The sequence below is a fragment of the Chiloscyllium plagiosum genome, unplaced genomic scaffold (assembly GCF_037043375.1).
Source record: "Chiloscyllium plagiosum isolate Xiang-an unplaced genomic scaffold, Cpla_swu_hap1 HiC_scaffold_5, whole genome shotgun sequence".
Lineage (NCBI taxonomy): Eukaryota > Metazoa > Chordata > Chondrichthyes > Orectolobiformes > Hemiscylliidae > Chiloscyllium > Chiloscyllium plagiosum.
The window spans coordinates 88,008,158-88,025,461 of NW_028270143.1; the positions used below are offsets into that span (position 1 = coordinate 88,008,158).

General features: G+C 43.7%; 1 protein-coding gene across 1 annotated transcript in view; it reads left to right on the plus strand.

Moving 5' to 3' along the window:
• The window catches only part of thnsl1 (threonine synthase like 1), a 49,499-nt gene extending 47,110 nt beyond the window's left edge, over window positions 1-2,389 (plus strand). The window contains 2 exon segments of the mRNA XM_087987434.1: window positions 632-1,103; window positions 1,106-2,389. Of these exon segments, the coding sequence (XP_087843560.1) occupies window positions 657-1,103; window positions 1,106-2,170 (1,512 nt within the window). The 5' untranslated portion in view covers window positions 632-656 and the 3' untranslated portion in view covers window positions 2,171-2,389.
• The last annotated feature ends 14,915 nt before the right edge of the window (window positions 2,390-17,304 follow it).

A 17,304-nucleotide genomic window follows, 5' to 3' on the forward strand; every position in this document is an offset into this window, starting at 1 on the left:
TTGCTTTAACATTTCGAAAGACGTTCCTCTTTTCAAAATATGCTAAGTCGATGCTGTCCACAATGCTGTCTACACCTAAGTCACTGGTTGGCGAAAAGAACATTGTTCTTCTTGGTCCTCCTGGTGCAGGGAAGACAACAGTAGCAGTGTTTATTGGTCAGATTACTGGTCTTCCTGTAATAGATATTAATGAGATACTTGAAAAGACATGGCACATGAGTGTTGCTCAGAAGCTGCAGGAGGTTGGTGAGGAACTATTTTTGCAAGAGGAGGGAGAAATCATTCCGAAGCTTTCAACAGTCAGAGGTGTTATTTCTCTTACTGGGTCCAATCCTATGCATCTCTCTAGTATGAACCATGTTAAACAGAATGGAATTATTGTTTACCTTGACGTATCGCTTGAAGATATACTGGAGAGACTTGAAGGGATGAATATTGACCATATTGTAGGGCTGAGGCCTGGTGTTTCAGTGCAAGACATATTTCAGTACAGACAGCAGTTTTACCACCAGTGGTATGATGTACGTGTCCTCTGTCAGGCTGGTGACACAGCTGAAGCTGTTGCTGTGAAGGTTCTTGATGGTATAAAGAGGTATCAAGACTCTAAATCAGGAATATTTGTTTCCACCAGAAGTGTAAATAATGACTCTGAGTTCATGCAAAACCCCGGCTTCTTCACTGATGTTGTTATCGAAGGCCTGGCTTTAGATGGAGGTCTCTTTGTGCCTGCAGATCCACTTCCAGAATTGACTGCTGGAGAGTGGCAAAGATTGGTTGAAGCTTCTTACACTGAACGGGCACAAATCCTACTTGAGAAGTTCATCCATCCTAATGATGTGCCAGCTGTCAACCTGCGAGAGATGGTAATGAAAGTATATGGACAGAATTTTTCTTGTAACAAGATAGCACCTGTCAGACATTTGGGCGGCAGCCAATTTCTTCTTGAATTGTTTTATGGACCCACAGCTTCCTTCATGGACTTTGCATTGCAGATGTTACCACAGCTATTTGCATATTGCATGCCTAGAACTTGCAATTATCTAATTCTAGTTGTTACTTCTGGGGATACAGGGTGTGCTGTTCTGGATGGCTTCCTTCGTCTCACAAACATGCTGACAAACAAAGAATTGCAATTCTCACATTCTTTCCTGAAGAGACAATTAGTCAGGTTCAGAAAGCACAGATGATTAGTTACAAAGCAGAAAATGTAAAGTCTGTTGGTGTCAAATCTAACTTTGATTTCTGTCAAATGATTATAAAACAAATATTCACAAATTCTGACTACAGAGGCTTCCTAACTGTTGAGTATAGTTTGTATACTCAACTCAGCTTTGTATACTGCAACTCAACAAACTGGGCTTGTTAGCTGCCAAAGGTAGTCTATCATGCCTCCTCTTATCTTGATCTTATCAACCAAGGTGTAATTACCTTCGGAGATCCAATTGATGTTTGTATTCCCACAGGTAACTTTGATAATATATTGGTAGCAGTATATGCAAAACATATTGGGATTCCAATTCGTAAATTTATTTGTGCTTCTAATCAAGATGCCACACTGACTGATTTCATAAGGACTGGCAAATATGATTTGAGGCATGGAAATGTGACTGCTTTTTCTCCGACATTAGATGTTCTCAGGGCCTCCAACATTGAAAGATATTTACACCTTGTTTCACAAGGTGATGGATTGCTGATGACCAAGCTATTTTCCCAGCTGAAAGAACAATATTACTTTCAGGTGCCTTTACTTGAGAGAATTCAACGTGACTTTATGTCAGACTGGTGTTCGGAGGGAGAGTGCCTGGATGGTATCTACTCTGTTTACAGATCCACAGGTTACATTCTGGACCCAGACACTGCTATGGCAAAATTGGTAGCAGATCGTCAACATGATGGGACCTGTTCTGTAGTTGTTGTGTCAACAGCTCATCCTTGCAAGTCAGCAGCTGCTGTGCTGCAGGCTTTGAAGGTTAAAGAAATAAGTCAGCGACCCATTGATCAGCTGCAGATGTTGAACTCCTTAAACTCCATGCCTTCCATTCACAATGCTGTGCTGGAAAGGATTGGAAAGGCTCATACCCAGGATTACCAAGTCTGTCCAGCTGAACCAAGTGATATTATGGATAATATAGAAAGATTTATTTATCAGAAATTCATGTGTGTTGCATAAGTTTGTGCATGCCTTGATATTGACCTGCAATTTCCTGATTCATCATGGTCCAATCTTGAAACATTTTTTTCGACTTCTATATTTCCACATTTAAAATACAGGATCATTGTATTTTGCTGGAGCAATTTCGTGTTATCATGTTAAAATTTGGTTTGTGAACTTTAAACTCCGACATCCACTGTATTTTCCGGTTAATAAATGATTTTAAAAAAACAAATACTTCAACAAAGTTGAAAACAATGTGTCTGTTTCTGGGAATTCAGTGGAGTGTTTTCTAGTTAGATACCATGTGGCTAGCAGTGGCCACAAAATCACAATGTTCAAATAGATATGTTAAAAAAAAATAGAAAAGGTAAAATGCTCAACTGGCAAAGAGCTCATTTCTGTGACTAAAGAGGGGACCTAGTGTGGATAGTTTTGAAAAGGCATTTAGAGTCAGAGATGTATAGCATGGAAACAGAACCTTCAGTCCAACTCATCCATGCTGACCAGATATCACAACCCAATCTAGTCCCACCTGCCAACACTCAGCCCATATCCCTCCAAACCCTTCCTATTCATATACCCATCCAAATGCCTCTTAAATGTTGCAACTGTACCAGCCTCCACCACTTCCTTTAGCAGCTCATTCCATACCCGTACCACTCTCTGTGTGATAAAAGTTGCCCCATAGGTCTCTTTTATATCTTCCCCCCCCTCACCCTAAACCTATGCCCTCTAGTTCTGGACTCCCCAAACCCTGGAAAAAGACTGCCTATTTATCCTATCCATGCTCCTCATAATTTTGGAAGCCTCTATAAGGTCACCCCTCCGCCTCCGATGCTCCAGGGAAAACAGCCCCAGCCTGTTCAGCCTCTCCCTATAGCTCAAATCCTCCAACCCTGGCAACATCCTTGTAAATCTTTTCCGAACCCTTTCGTTTTTCACAACATCTTTCCGATAGGAAGGAGACCAGAATTGCACGCAATATTCCATCAGTGGCCTAACCAATGTCCTGTACAGCTGCAACATGACCTCCCAACTCCTGTACTCAATACTGTGACCAATAAAGGAAAGCTTACCAAACGCCTTCTTCGCTATCCTATTTACCTGCAACTCCACTTTCAAGGAGCTATGAACCTGCACTCCAAGGTCTCTTTGTTCAGCAACACTCCCTAGGCCTTAGCCAACGTTAGACCACGTTAGCCAACCTCCAGTCTTCCGGCACCTCACCTGTGACTATCGATGATACAAATATCTCCGCAAGAGGCCCAGCAATCACTTCTCTAGCTTCCCCCAGAGTTCTCGGGTACACCTGATCAGGTCCTGGGGATTTATTCACTTTTATGCGTTTCAAGACATCCAGCATTTCCTCCTCTGTAATCTGGACATTTTGCAAGATGTCACCATTTAGTTCCCTCCAGTCTATATCTTCCATATCCTTTTCCACAGTAAATACTGATGCAAAATACTCATTTAATATTTCCCCCATTTTCTGTGGCTCCACATAAAGGCCGACTTGCTCAACTTTGAGGGGCCCTATTCTCTCCCTAGTTACCCTTTTGTCCTAATGTATTTGTAAAAACTGTTTGGATGCTCCTTAATTCTATTTGCCAAAGCTATCTCATGTCCCCTTTTTGCCCTCCTGATTTCCCTCTTAAGTATATTCGTATTTCCTTTATACTTTTCTAAGGATTCACATGATCTATCTTGTCTAAACCTGACAAATGCTTCCTTCTTTTTCTTAACCAAGCCCTCAATTTCTTTAGTCATCTAGAATTTCCTATACCTACCAGCCTTTTCTTTCATCCGAACAGGAATATGCTTTCTCTGCATTCTTGTTATCTCATTTCTGAAGGCTTCCCATTTTTCCAGCTGTCCCTATATCCTCAAACATCTGCCCCCAATCAGCTTTTGCAGGATAAAGTAGAAAGTGAGTAAAATTGAAAGCAGATATAGATCAGGTATAAAGTAGACAAGCAGGAGGCTGGAAGAGCACAGCAAGCCAAGCAACATCAGGAGATGGACAAGTTGACATTTCAGGGTATAATTGTTCTTGAGGAATGGAAGTGGGGATAGGTGGAGCTGCAGATAAAGAGAAGTGGAGGGGAAGAGTTGTGGATGAGAGAGGGGTGGAGTGGTGAGGTAGTGATAGGTGAATATTAGGGACGGCCTAGTAGGTCAATAGGAATGAATCCGGTTGGTAGCTGGATGGAGGGGTTGGTTGGAGGGGTGGAAGGCTGTTGGTGGTCCTGGAAAGGGAGACTGGGATGGGTGGGAAGGTTACAGGTCTTTCTGCTAAAACATGCATTTAGTTAATGTGAATTCACTATAACATCATTGATGGATTGGGGACAGTGTTTCTAAAATGCAAGGTTTTAAAGCATGCAATGGTTGTAACATGATTCCAGCCCTATTAGTTTATATGGTGCTGCTATTACATGATTTTCTTATCATGCAGGATTGCACGAGAACAGAACTACCACGTTATAGCAAAACTGACTGTAGGGTGGTAGGCTGCCCAGTTGGAAGATGAGGTGATGTTCCTCCAATTTACGGTCTGAATCACTGTGGCAATGGAGGAAACCAAGGATGGACATGTTGGAGAGGGAGTGTGAAGGGGAATTGAAATGGGTGGTGACTGGGAGGTCAGACTTGCCCTTACGGACCTGACTGAGATGCTTGGTGAAACATGCCCTTAGTTTACATTTGGTCTCATCGATGTGGAAAAGCACTGAATACAGGAAACTAGATGGGAGGAGAGGCAGGTGAACATCTGTCTCACCTGGAAGGACTGTTTGGGCCCCAGAATGGAGCTGAGGGAGGAGATTTGCCTCCGGATTTGCATCTTTTATGGTTGCAGGGGAAGGTACCTGGGTTTTCAGGGGTGTTGGTGAGGAGGGTGGTGCAAACCATGGAATGCCGAAGGGAGTGTCCTTGCAGAAGGCAGAGGGGTGGGGAGGGGAAGATGTTCTTGATAGTGTCATCCGGACAGCCCCCTCCTCCATTCCCTGCTCCACTGCTTTAAACCCCATCCCGTCGAAGCATAATAAAGTCAGGGTTCCATATTATCCTCACTTTTCACCCCACCAGTCTACACATCCAACGTATCATCCTCCAACACTTTTGCCAATTCCAACTAAACCCCACCTCCCTTCCCCTCCCCATCGCTCTGCCTTCCCTAGAGCATCAGAGGCAGAGGGGTGATCTTAGAGAGGTTTATAAAATCATGAGGGCCATGGATGGGATGAATAGTCAAGATATTGACTGGGAAAGCTATAGCTCGAGTTCGTTAGATGGGTCGGTGTTTGTCCAATGTGTGCAGGAGGGTTTCCTGACACAATATGTAGACAGGCCAACAAGAGGTGAGGCCATACTGGATTTGGTTCTGGGTAACGAACCAAGCCAGGTGTTAGAATTGGAGGTAGGTGAGCACTTTGGGGACAGTGACCACAATTCGGTGACTTTTACTCTAGTGATGGAGAGGGATAAGTGTGCACTGCAGGGCAAGAGTTATAGCTGGGGGCAGGGAAATTATGATGCGGTGAGGCACGACCTAGGATGCGTGGCTTGGAAAACTAGGCTTCAAGGCATGGGCACAATTGATATGTGGAGCTTGTTCAAGGAGCAACTATTGAGTGTCCTTGATAAGTATGTACCTGTCAGGCAGGGAGGAAAGGGTCATGTGAGGGAGCCATGGTTTAATAAGGAATTGGAATCCCTTGTTAAATGGAAGAGGGCGGCCTATGTAAAGATGAGGCGTGAAGGTTCAATTGGGGCAATTGAGAGTTATAAGGTAGCCAGGAAGAATCTGAAGAGAGAGCTAAGAGCAGCAAGGAGGGGACATGAAAAGTCCTTAGTTGGTAGGATTAGGGAAAACCCTAAGGCTTTCTATAGGTATGTCAGGAATAAAAGAATGACTAAGGTAGGAATAGGTCCAGTCAAGGATAGTAGTGGGAAGTTGCGTGTAGAGGCTGAAGAGATTGGGGAGACACTGAATGAATACTTTTTGTCAGTATTCACTCAGGAACAGGACATTGTTGCCGATGTGAATATTGAGTCATAATTAATTAGAATGGACGGCTTTGAGGTATGTAGGGAAGAGGTGTTGGAAATTCTGGAAAGGGTGAAAATAGATAAGTCCCCTGGGCCTGATGGCATTTATCCTAGGATTCTCTGGGAAGCAAGGGAGGAGATTGCAGAGCCATTGGCCTTGATTTTTATGTCCTCATTGTCTACAGGAATAGTGCCAGTAGACTGAAGGATAGCAAATGTGGTTCCCTTGTTCAAAAAGGGGAGTAGGGATAACCCGAGTAACTATAAGCCAGTGAATCTCACTTCTGTTGTGGGCAAAGTCTTAGAGAGAATTGTAAGGGATAGGATTTATGAACATCTGGATAGGAATAATGTGATCAAGGATAGTCAGCATGGTTTTGTGAAGGGCAGGTCGTGCCTCACAAACCTTATTGAATTCTTTGAGAAGGTGACTAAGGAGGTAGACGAGGGTAAAGCGGTAGATGTGGTGTATATGGATTTTAGTAAGGCGTTTGATAAGGTTCTCCATGGTAGACTACTGCAAAACATACGGAGATATGGCATTGAGGGTGAGTTGGAGGTTTGGATTAGGAATTGGCTGGCTGGAAGAAGACAGAGGGTAGTAGTTGATGGTAAAGGTTCATCTTGGAATGCAGTTACTAGCGGTGTTCCGCAAGGATCTGTTTTGGGACTATTGCTGTTTGTCATTTTTATAAATGACCTGGAGGAGGGGTTAGAAGGTTGGGTGAGCAAGTTTGCGGATGATACGAAAGTCGGTGGAGTTGTTGACAGTGAGGAAGGATGTGTCAGGTTACAGCGGGATATAGATAAGTTGCAGAGCTGGGCAGAAAGGTGGCAAATGGAGTTAAATGTAGGTAAGTGTGAGGTGATTCACTTTGGTAAGAGTAACAAAAAGAGTAACAAAGAGTACTGGGCTAATGGTCGGATACTTGGTAGTGTGGATGAGCAGAGGGATCTTGGTGTCCATGTACACAGATCTCTGAAAGTTGCCACCCAGGTAAATAGTGCGGTGAAGAAGGCATATGGCGTACTGGCTTTTATTGGTAGAGGAATTGAGTTCCGGAGCCCTGAGGTCATGTTGCAGTTGTATAAGACTCTGGTGCGGCTGCATCTGGAGTATTGTGTGCAGTTTTGGTCGCCATACTATAGAAAGGATGTGGAGGCACTGGAACGGGTGCAGAGGAGGTTTACCAGGATGTTGCCTGGTATGGTAGGAAGTTCGTATGAGGAAAGGCTGAGGCACTTGGGGCTGTTTTCATTGGAGAAAAGAAAGTTTCAGGGCTGAAGAAAGGCTCATGCCCGAAACGTCGATTCTCCAGTAAAAAAATTGAGGGTTTGGTTAAGAAAAAGAAGAAAGCATATGTCAGGTATAGACAGGATAGATCAAGTGAATCCTTAGCAGAGTATAAAGGAAGTAGGAGTATACTTAAATGCAAAATCAGGAGGGCAAACATTGACAAATAGAATTAAGGAGAATCCAAAGGGTTTTTACAAATATATAAAGGACACAAAGGTAACTAGGGAGAGAATAGGGCTCCTCAAAGATCAGCACGGCGGCCTTTGTGTGGAGCCACAGAAAATGGGGGAGATACTAAATGAATATTTTGCATCAGTATTTACTGTGGAAAAGGATATGGAAGATATAGATTGTAGGGAAATAGATGGTGACATCTTGCAAAATGTCCAGATTACAGAGGAGGAAGTGCTAGATGTCTTGAAACGGTTAAAGGTGGATAAATCCCCAGGACCTGATCAGGTGTACCCGAGAACTCTGTGGGAAGCTAGAGAAGTGATTACTGGGCCTCTTGCTGAAATATTTGTATCATCGATAGTATCATCGATAGGTGAGGTGCCGGAAGACTGGAAGTTGGCAAACGTGGTGCCACTGTTTAAGAAGGGCGGTAAAGACAAGCCAAGGAACTATAGCTCGGTGAGCCTGACCTCAGTGGTGGGCAAGTTGGAGGGAATCCTGAGGGACAGGATGTACATGTATTTGGAAAGGAAAGGACCGATTAGGGATAGTCAACATGGCTTTGTGCGTGGGAAATCATGACTCACAAACTTGATTGAGTTTTTTGAAGAAGTTAGAAAGAAGATTGATGAGGGCAAAGCAGTAGATGTGATCTGTATGGACTTCAGTAAGGCATTCGACAAGGTTCCCATGGGAGACTGATTCGCAAGGTTAGATCTCATGGAATACAGGGAGAACTAGCCATTTGGATACAGATCTGGCTCAAAGGTAGGAGACAGAGGGCGCTGGTGGAGGGTTGTTTTTCAGACTGGAGGCCTGTGACCAGTGGAGTGCCACAAGGATCGGTGCTGGGTCCACTACTGTTTGTCATTTACATAAATGATTTGGATGCGAGCATAAAAGGTACAGTTAGTAAGTTTGCAAATGACACCAAAATTGGAGGACAGCAAAGAGGGTTACCTCAGATTACAACAGAATCTGGACCAGATGGGCCAATGGGCTGAGAACTGGCAGATGGAGTTTAATTCAGATAAATGCAGGACTCATACACTTAATGGTAAGGTCCTAGGGAGTGTTGCTGAACAAAGAGACCTTGGAGTGCAGGTTCATAGCTCCTTGAAAGTGGAGTCGCAGGTAAATAGGATAGCGAAGAAGGTGTTTGGTATGCTTTCCTTTATTTGTCACAGTATTGAGTACAGGAGTTAGGAGGTCATGTTGCAGCTGTACAGGACATTGGTTAGGCCACTGTTGGAATATTGCGTGCAATTCTGGTCTCCTTCCTATTGGAAAGATGTTGTGAAACCTGAAAGGGTTCAGAAAAGATTTACAAGGATGTGCCAGGGTTGGAGGATTTGAGCTACAGGGAGAGGCTGAACAGGCTCGGGCTGTTTTCCCTGGAGCATCGGAGGCTGAGGGGTGACTTTATAGAGGTTTACAAAATTATGAGGGGCATGGATGGGATAAATAGCCAAATCTTTTTCCTGGGGTCGGAGAGTCCAGAACTAGACAGCATAGGTTTAGGATGAGAGGGGAAAGATATAAAAGAGACCTAAGGGGCAACTTTTTCACGCAGAGGATGGTACATATATGGAATGAGCTGCCAGAGGATGTGGTGGAGGCTGGGACAATTGCAACATTTAAGAGGCATTTGGATGGGTAAATGAATAGGAAGGGTTTGGAGGGATATGTGCCGGGTGCTGGCAGGTTGGACTAGATTGGGTTGGGATATCTGGTCAGCATGGACAGGTTGGACTGAAGGGTCTGTTTCCATGTTGTACATCTTTATGAGTCTATGACTCTGACAAAGGGACTAAATAGGAGCATTTTTACAAAATATGATGGACTGAGTGATCTCTGTTTTGCAAGTTTCTGTTTCTATCAACAATATCAACATAAGTAGGTTAGAGTCAATAGCATAATTGAAAAGAAAGTTTCTTCAAATATCCTCCATGACCCGAATAGATATTTGCCAATTTGGAACTAAAATGATTATATAACTCAGCAATATTGAAAAATATAATCAGACATCAACATGAAACATACTTATTCTGATATTTGGACACTTCTGAAATGAGATAAGTGTGATTAAAGTTTTATATTTTTTCTTATTATTTTGGAACTAAGTCTTAAAATGTAGGCAATAGCCTGTTCAGTAATGCCCAATTGAGTTTCCGCCGGGGACTTCATTACATCCTTGGTTCAAAAGAACTAAATTCCAGAGGTGAGGTGAGACTGACAGCCCTTGGCATCAAGGCTGCATTTGATCAAGTGTGGTATCAATGAGCCAGATCAAAATTACAATCAATGGGTATACAAGGGCAAACTTTATACTGGTCAAAACTGGCAAATAGGAAGATGGTCATGGTTGTTGGAGGTGAGTCATCTCAGTTCCAGGCTGTCTCTGCAGTGGTTCCTCAGGGTATTGTCCTAGGTCCCACTTAGCTGCTTTATTAATGTCCTTGCCTCCATCGTAAGATCAGAAGTGAGTATGTTTGTCAATGATTGTCCAATGTTCAGCATTTGTGACTCCTCACATACTGAAGCAGTCCATGTTCATATACAACAAGATCTGGACAATATCTGCCCCTTCACACTCAGTAGTGTTACCATCATTAAATCTATCACTATTAACATCCTTGGGGTTACCACTGATGAGAAACTCAGCTGGACCTGCCACATAAATCCAGCATCCACAAAAGCAAGCCAGAGGCTCGGAATATTTTGGCGAGTAACAAAGGTCCTGACTCCCCGTGTAATATTTTATACTTGCCTGAATGAATGCAGCACCAATAACGTTCAAGAAGTTTGCCACCATCGAGAACAAAGCAGCCCAATTCATTGGCACCACATCCACAAGCATCCAGTCCCTCTCTCACCAATACTCAGTAGGAACAGAGTGCTTTAAGAAGCACTGCAGAAATTCATCAAAGATCCTTAGACAGCATCTTCCAAATCCATGATCACTTCTATCTAGAAGGACAAAGGTAGCAGATACATGGGAATACCACTCCCTGAAAGTTTCCCTCCAAGCCACTTACCATCCTGTCTTGGAAATATATCACTGGAATTGCCTCCCTAACGGTATTGTGACTCAATGCACTGCAGGTGGACTGGAGCAGTTCAAGAAGGCAGCTCATCAACATGTTCTCAAGGGCAACTAGGAACAGGCAATAAATGCTGATCAGCCAGTTTTTGCCACGTCCCATGAATGAATTTTAAAAAAGCATAGCTTTGATTTTTGCTTCTGTGTTACAAACATATTCTTTTGTTAAAGGTGCATTGCCTGCCTTGTGTGAAAATATTCAGCGACTGCCCATCATGGTAAACAGGTTGAAGAAAAATAAACTTAACGATCCATCTCGTGAACTTCAACTCTGGAAAATCTTTCTAGGATTCAATCAGTTAGGATCATAGAATCATACATTACAGAAGAGGTCCTTCAACCCATTGAGTCTATACCACCAAAGCTTCACTGTGTAGTGATTAGAACAAGTCAGCCAGGTGGATCTCATTAAATATGAGTTCCCTTATTGGAGTTGTTAACCTGGTCCAATCAGGGAATCCTGTCTGACAGACATAAAAGGAGAGTAAATTTAAAAAATAAATAAATAAATAAAAAAAAATAACGGGATTGGCTGTGGTGCTGTGGAGTCCGTCGACCACGTATATATTTGGTGTGGGCGTTTGCACTCCCTTTTTGATAAATAATAAAAAGAAAAAAAAAATAAACAGGAGAGTGTTTTCCTATCTTCCTGGTGGTGGAATTTGAATAAAGATTAAAAAAAAAATAAACAGGAGAGTCCTATCTTCCTGGTGGTGGAATTTGAATAAAGATTCGTGCACTTTGTGTCTTTCACTGTGTCTCACACGTATACACACACACCATGGGTGCTGGGGATAAAATAAAAAAAATAAAAATAAAACACTAGTAATGGAGTGCTTTATTTCCCCTCCAACTCTATTTGGATTTAATCCCTGCCCTCCCCTTCACATTTTGATCACGCAGCATTGCCCTTTAATGAGAAGGGCATTGTTTGTCACTGGCCACCCGGGTGTTTGCCTATTGTGAGCGTATGTGCAAGGACTCTCCTTGAAGGGGACTATAAGAAAAGAAAAAAAAAGAAGATAAACAGGAGAGTCCTATCTTCCTGGTGGTGGAATTTGAATAAAGATTCGTGCACTTTGTGTCTTTCACTGTGTCTCACACCTATACACACACACCATGGGTGCTGGGGCAAAAATAAGCACTAAGAAAAAAAAATAAACAGGAGTGGGGCCCAGGTGTCCTTGAAAAAAAAATAAAAAAAAATAAACAGGAGAGTCCTATCTTCCTGGTGGTGGAATTTGAATAAAGATTCGTGCACTTTGTGTCTTTCACTGTGTCTCACACGCATTTACACACACCATGGGTGCTGGGGGAACAAAAATAAGCACTACCGCACTTAGGTGGTAGTGTGGGGGTTTAAAATAAAATAAAAACAGGAGTAGCACTGCCCTTTGATGTGAAGGGCAGTGTTTGTCTCTGGCAAAAGAAAAAAAAAGCAGGAGAGCAACGGCACGGTGGCACAGTGGTTAGCACTGCTGCCTCCCAGTGCCAGAGACCCGGGTTCAATTCCCGCCTCTGGTGACTCTGTGTGGAGTTTGCACATTCTCCCCGTGTCTGCGTGGGTTTCCTCTGGGTGCTCCGGTTTCCTCCCACATTCCAAAAATGTGCAGGTTAGGTGAATTGGCCATGCTAAATTGCCCGTAGTGTTAGGTGACGAGGTAAATGTAGGGGAATGGATCTGGATGGGTTGCGCTTCGGCGGGTCGGTGTGGACTTGTTGGGCCGAAGAGCCTGTTTTCACACTGTAAGTCCTCTAATCTAATCTAAACTGAACTTGGGTTCTGAGAGATGTTCCTTAACCTGAAATGTTAACTCTGTTCTCTTTCCAGAACTGCTCAGTAATTAAAAAAAATAAAATAAAATAAACAGGAGAGTACTGGCCACAAATTCAACCCAAACTCTGGGTCAGATACGTTGATGACACCTTTGTAATCATTAAAAACACGGAAATAGAGAATACACACCGGATCATCAGCTCCACACTCACAGGAATCCGATTCACGAGAGAGGAAGAAATGGACAATCAACTCCCATTCCTAGACGTGAGGGTACAGAGAACACCAGACGGAGAATTCACCACTAAGGTACACAGGAAAGCCACACACACAGACCAAGTCCTGAACTATGAAAGCAACCACCCCAATACACACAAACGAAGTTGCATCAAGACACTATTCAAAAGGACCACAACACACTGCAGCACACCAGAACTGCAAAAAGAGGAAGAGGAACACCTATACAAGGTATTCGCAAAAAACGGATATCCTCGCAATTTCATCAACAGATGCCTAAGGGAAAGACAACAGAACGAGGACATGCCGCAACCCAAAGGTCTAGCCACACTACCATACATCAAGAACATCTCTGAAATGACAGCCAGACTACTGCGACCACTAGGACTTATAACAGCACACAAACCAACAGCCACTCTCAGACAACAACTCACCAAAACGAAGGACCCAATACCCAGCATGTGCAAAACTAATGTAGTGTACAAAATCCCATGCAAGGACTGCACAAAACACTATATAGGACAAACAGGAAGACAGCTAATGATCCGCATCCACGAACATCAACTAGCCACGAAACGACACGACAAGCTATCCCTAGTAGCCACACACGCAGACGACAAGCAACATGAATTTGACTGGGACAACACTACCATTATAGGGGAAGCGAAACAAAGAACAGCCAGGGAATTCCTAGAAGCATTGCACTCATCCACAAACTCCATCAACAAACACATAGACCTGGACCCAATATACCGGCCACTACAGCGGACAGCTGAAATTGACAACCAGAAGCGGCAGGGACAGGCCACTATAAATGCCGGAGGAAACACCACAGAAGCGCTTCACAGGAGGCTCCCAAGCACTGAGAATGTCACCTAGACAGGGGACGAAACGTTTGCAACAAAAACTTCCAGCTCGGCGAACAGAACCACAGCAACGAGCACCCGAGCTACAAATCTTCTCACAAACTTTGAACTCGGATGTTTGTCTATTAAAAAAAAATAAACAGGAGAGTCTCCTCCTCCAATTCTATTTTGATTTAATCCCTGCCCTCCCCTTCACTGTTTGATCACACAGCATTGCCTTTTGTGAAGGGCACTGCTTGTCACTGGCCACCCGGGTGTTTTCCTATCTTCCTGGTGGTGGAAATTGAATAAAGATTCGTGCACTTTGTGTCCTTCACTGTGTCTCACACCTGCACACACACACCAGGGGTGCTGGGCAAAAAAATAAGCACTACCGCGGTTAGGAAAAAAAAGAGTGTAAGGGCAGTGCTTGTCACTGGCCACTCGGGTGTTTTTCCCCTATTGAGAGTTGGATCAGTGTGAAAAGGAAAAAGAAAGAGATAAACAGGAGAGTCTCCTCCTCCAATTCTATTTTGATTTAATCCCTGCCCTCCCCTTCACTGTTTGATCACACAGCATTGCCTTTTGTGAAGGGCACTGCTTGTCACTGGCCACTCGGGTGTTTTCCTATCTTCTTGGTGATGGAAATTGAATAAAGATTCGTGCACCTTGTGTCTCTCACTGAATCTCACACCTGCACACACAGACCATGGGTGCTGAGGAAAAAATAAGCACTACCGCAGTTAGGCGGTAGTGTGGGGATAAAAAAATTTATAAATGGGAGAGTCTCCTCCTCCACTTCTATTTTGATTTAATCCCTGCCCTCCCCTTCACTTTTTTGATCATGCAGCATTGCCCTTTGATGTGAGGGGCATTGCTTGTCACTGGCCACTTGGGTGTTTCCTTTCATCCTGGTGGTGGAAATTGAATAAAGATTTGTGCTCCTTGTGTCTCTCACTGTGTCTCACACCTGCACACACAAAACATGGGTGCTGGGGAAAATAAGCACTACCGCAGTTAGGCGGTAGTGTGGGGGTTTAAAAGAAAAAAAATCAGGAGTGTCAGAGATTCTGTTCTGTCTGAGAGCTGGTTCTGAGGGAGCTGGATCAGAGAGAGAAAAAAAATAAACGGGAGAGTCTCCTCCTCTAATTCTATTTTGATTTAACCCCTGCCCTCCCCTTCACTTTTTTGATCACGCAGCATTGCCCTATGATGTGAGGGGCATTGCTTGTCACTGGCCACTTGGGTGTTTCCTTTCATCCTGGTGGTGGGAACTGAATAAAGATTTGTGCACCTTGTCTCACACCTGCATACTCACAACATAGGTGCTGGGGAAAATAAGCACTACTGCATATAGGCAGTAGTGTGAAGGAAAAAAAAGAAAAAAAAATAATCAGGAGAGTTTGAGGTTCTGTTCACAAAAAAAAGGGAGAGTCTCCTCCTCCAATTCTATTTTGATTTAATCCCTGCCCTCCCCTTCACTTTTTTGATCATGCAGCATTGCCCTTTGATGTGAGAGGCATTGCTTGTCACTGGCCACTTGGTTTCCTTTCATCCTGGTGGTGGAAATTGAATAAAGATTCGTGCTCCTTGTGTCTTTCACTGTGTCTCACACCTGCACACACACATGGGTGCGAGGGAAAAAATAAGCACTACTGCTGTTAGGTGGTAGTGTGGGGTAAATAAAAGACAAAAAAACCCAAAAAGGAAACAGGAGCGTCTCCCTCTCCAATTCTTTTTTGATTTAAGCCCTGCCCTCCCCTTTACCTTTTTGATCACGCAGCATTGGCTTTTGATTAGAAGGGATTTGTTTGTCACTGGCCACTCGGGTGTTTCCTTTCTTCCTGGTGGTGGAATACAAATAAAGATTTAAACATTTTTTTTCACTGTCCTACACCTGCACACACATGACATGGGTGCTGGGAAAAATAAGCACTACCACAGTTAGATTAGATTAGATTACTTACAGTGTGGAAACAGGCCCTTTGGCCTAACAAGTCCGCACCGCCCCGCCGAAGCGCAACCCACCCATGCCCCTACATTTACCCCTTAACTAACACTACGGGCAATTTAGCATGGCCAACCTGAGCTGCACATCTTTGGACTGTGGGAGGAAACTGGAGCACCCGGAGGAAACCTACGCAGACACGGGGAGAACGTGCAAACTCCACACAGTCAGTCGCCTGAGGCAGGAATTGAACCCAGGTCTCTGGCGCTGTGAGGCAACAGTGCTAACCACTGAGCCACCGTGCCGCCCGGGTGGCAGTATGGGGCTAAAATATTTAACCGGGGAAAAGAAAAGGAAAAACAATGAACAAAAAATAAATGGGAGAGTCAGGGGATCTGCTCAGTCTAGGAGCCGGCTCTGTGTTAGCTGGGTCAGTGACATATACTATGCACGTGTAAATAAAGAGTGACTTGGTGACTGGATAGTAGCCTTTGTGAAGTTATTTCGGCAATGAGACAAAAACACATCCCTGAAAAGATTCTCTTGCAACAGTTGTCTTTGAATTATAGAGTCCTAGAGATGTACAGCATGGAAACAGACCCTTCGGAATTGAGGTAAGCATTTCTGGTTTCATGCTGCTATTTGGGAAACTTGACTCGTTGACCCTGCCGTCAAAGACTGGGGTCAGTATGTGGAAAGAATGCATAACTTCCTCCAGGCAAATGACATTGAGGCATATGAAAGTGAATGAGTAATTTTGACAATGTGCGGACCTGCAACTTTTTAGGTTTTTAGCCTAACTTCCTGGAGGCACCAGATACTAAAATATTTCAAGAATTGCCGGATTTAGCAAAGGAATATTACAATCGCAAGTTGTAATTCTGAGAAGCTATCAGTTTTACTCAACATGTTCGAGTACTAGGGGAATCCATATAGGGATTTTTGATGAGTTAGGATGAATGGCAGAGGCATGTGATTTTGGTTTAACCCTGAGTGAGATACTGAGACACTGTTTAGTGTGTGGGATTAATGATCTAACCAGGCAAAACACTGACTAAATGAGGCCCAACTGGATTTCAAACAGGCACTGCAATCGACTTTGTCATTAGAAAATGTGGCAAGTGGATCTTGTGAGTTACAGCTATGCTGATGGAAGTGGACATCCTCACCAGGGTGACTGTGCTTGGGGAACACCGCATGAGTGAAGGCAATTGCACAGCCTCACTCAGGAGATATCCTGAGCAGAGGGACTCTAGGTCAGCCCACAGCAAAACCCCAAAACAAATCCAAGCCTTGGCCAAACAGTTAAAAGTTTCTCAAGGATCTGGGCTGGTAGGTCATTGTAATTTGTGAGCTCGAGACAGCAAGAGAGTCTTGCTAGGCCTGAATTAAATAAGAGAGCTCATACGCCAGGATCCAGGAGAATGCACACCTACATCTGGCTTGGAACAGTTATTAAAATGTTTAGCAACATCCAAATTAGAACCAATCAAAATAAACATCTGCTTAATAGACGTTGATATCAGTGCAATGACTGCAGAATTAGTCTTTATGAAAATTTCTCTGGACCCCAACTCTTAAGTTTGTGTAAGACCTTGGCCAGGTTGAGGACCTACACCAGGGAACCCCTACAGATTAAGGGTACAACTTTGATTCTGGTCTCTTAAGAGAAACAACTGGTTCAGTTACAACTCATTCTAGTATAGGGCTCAGGCCCA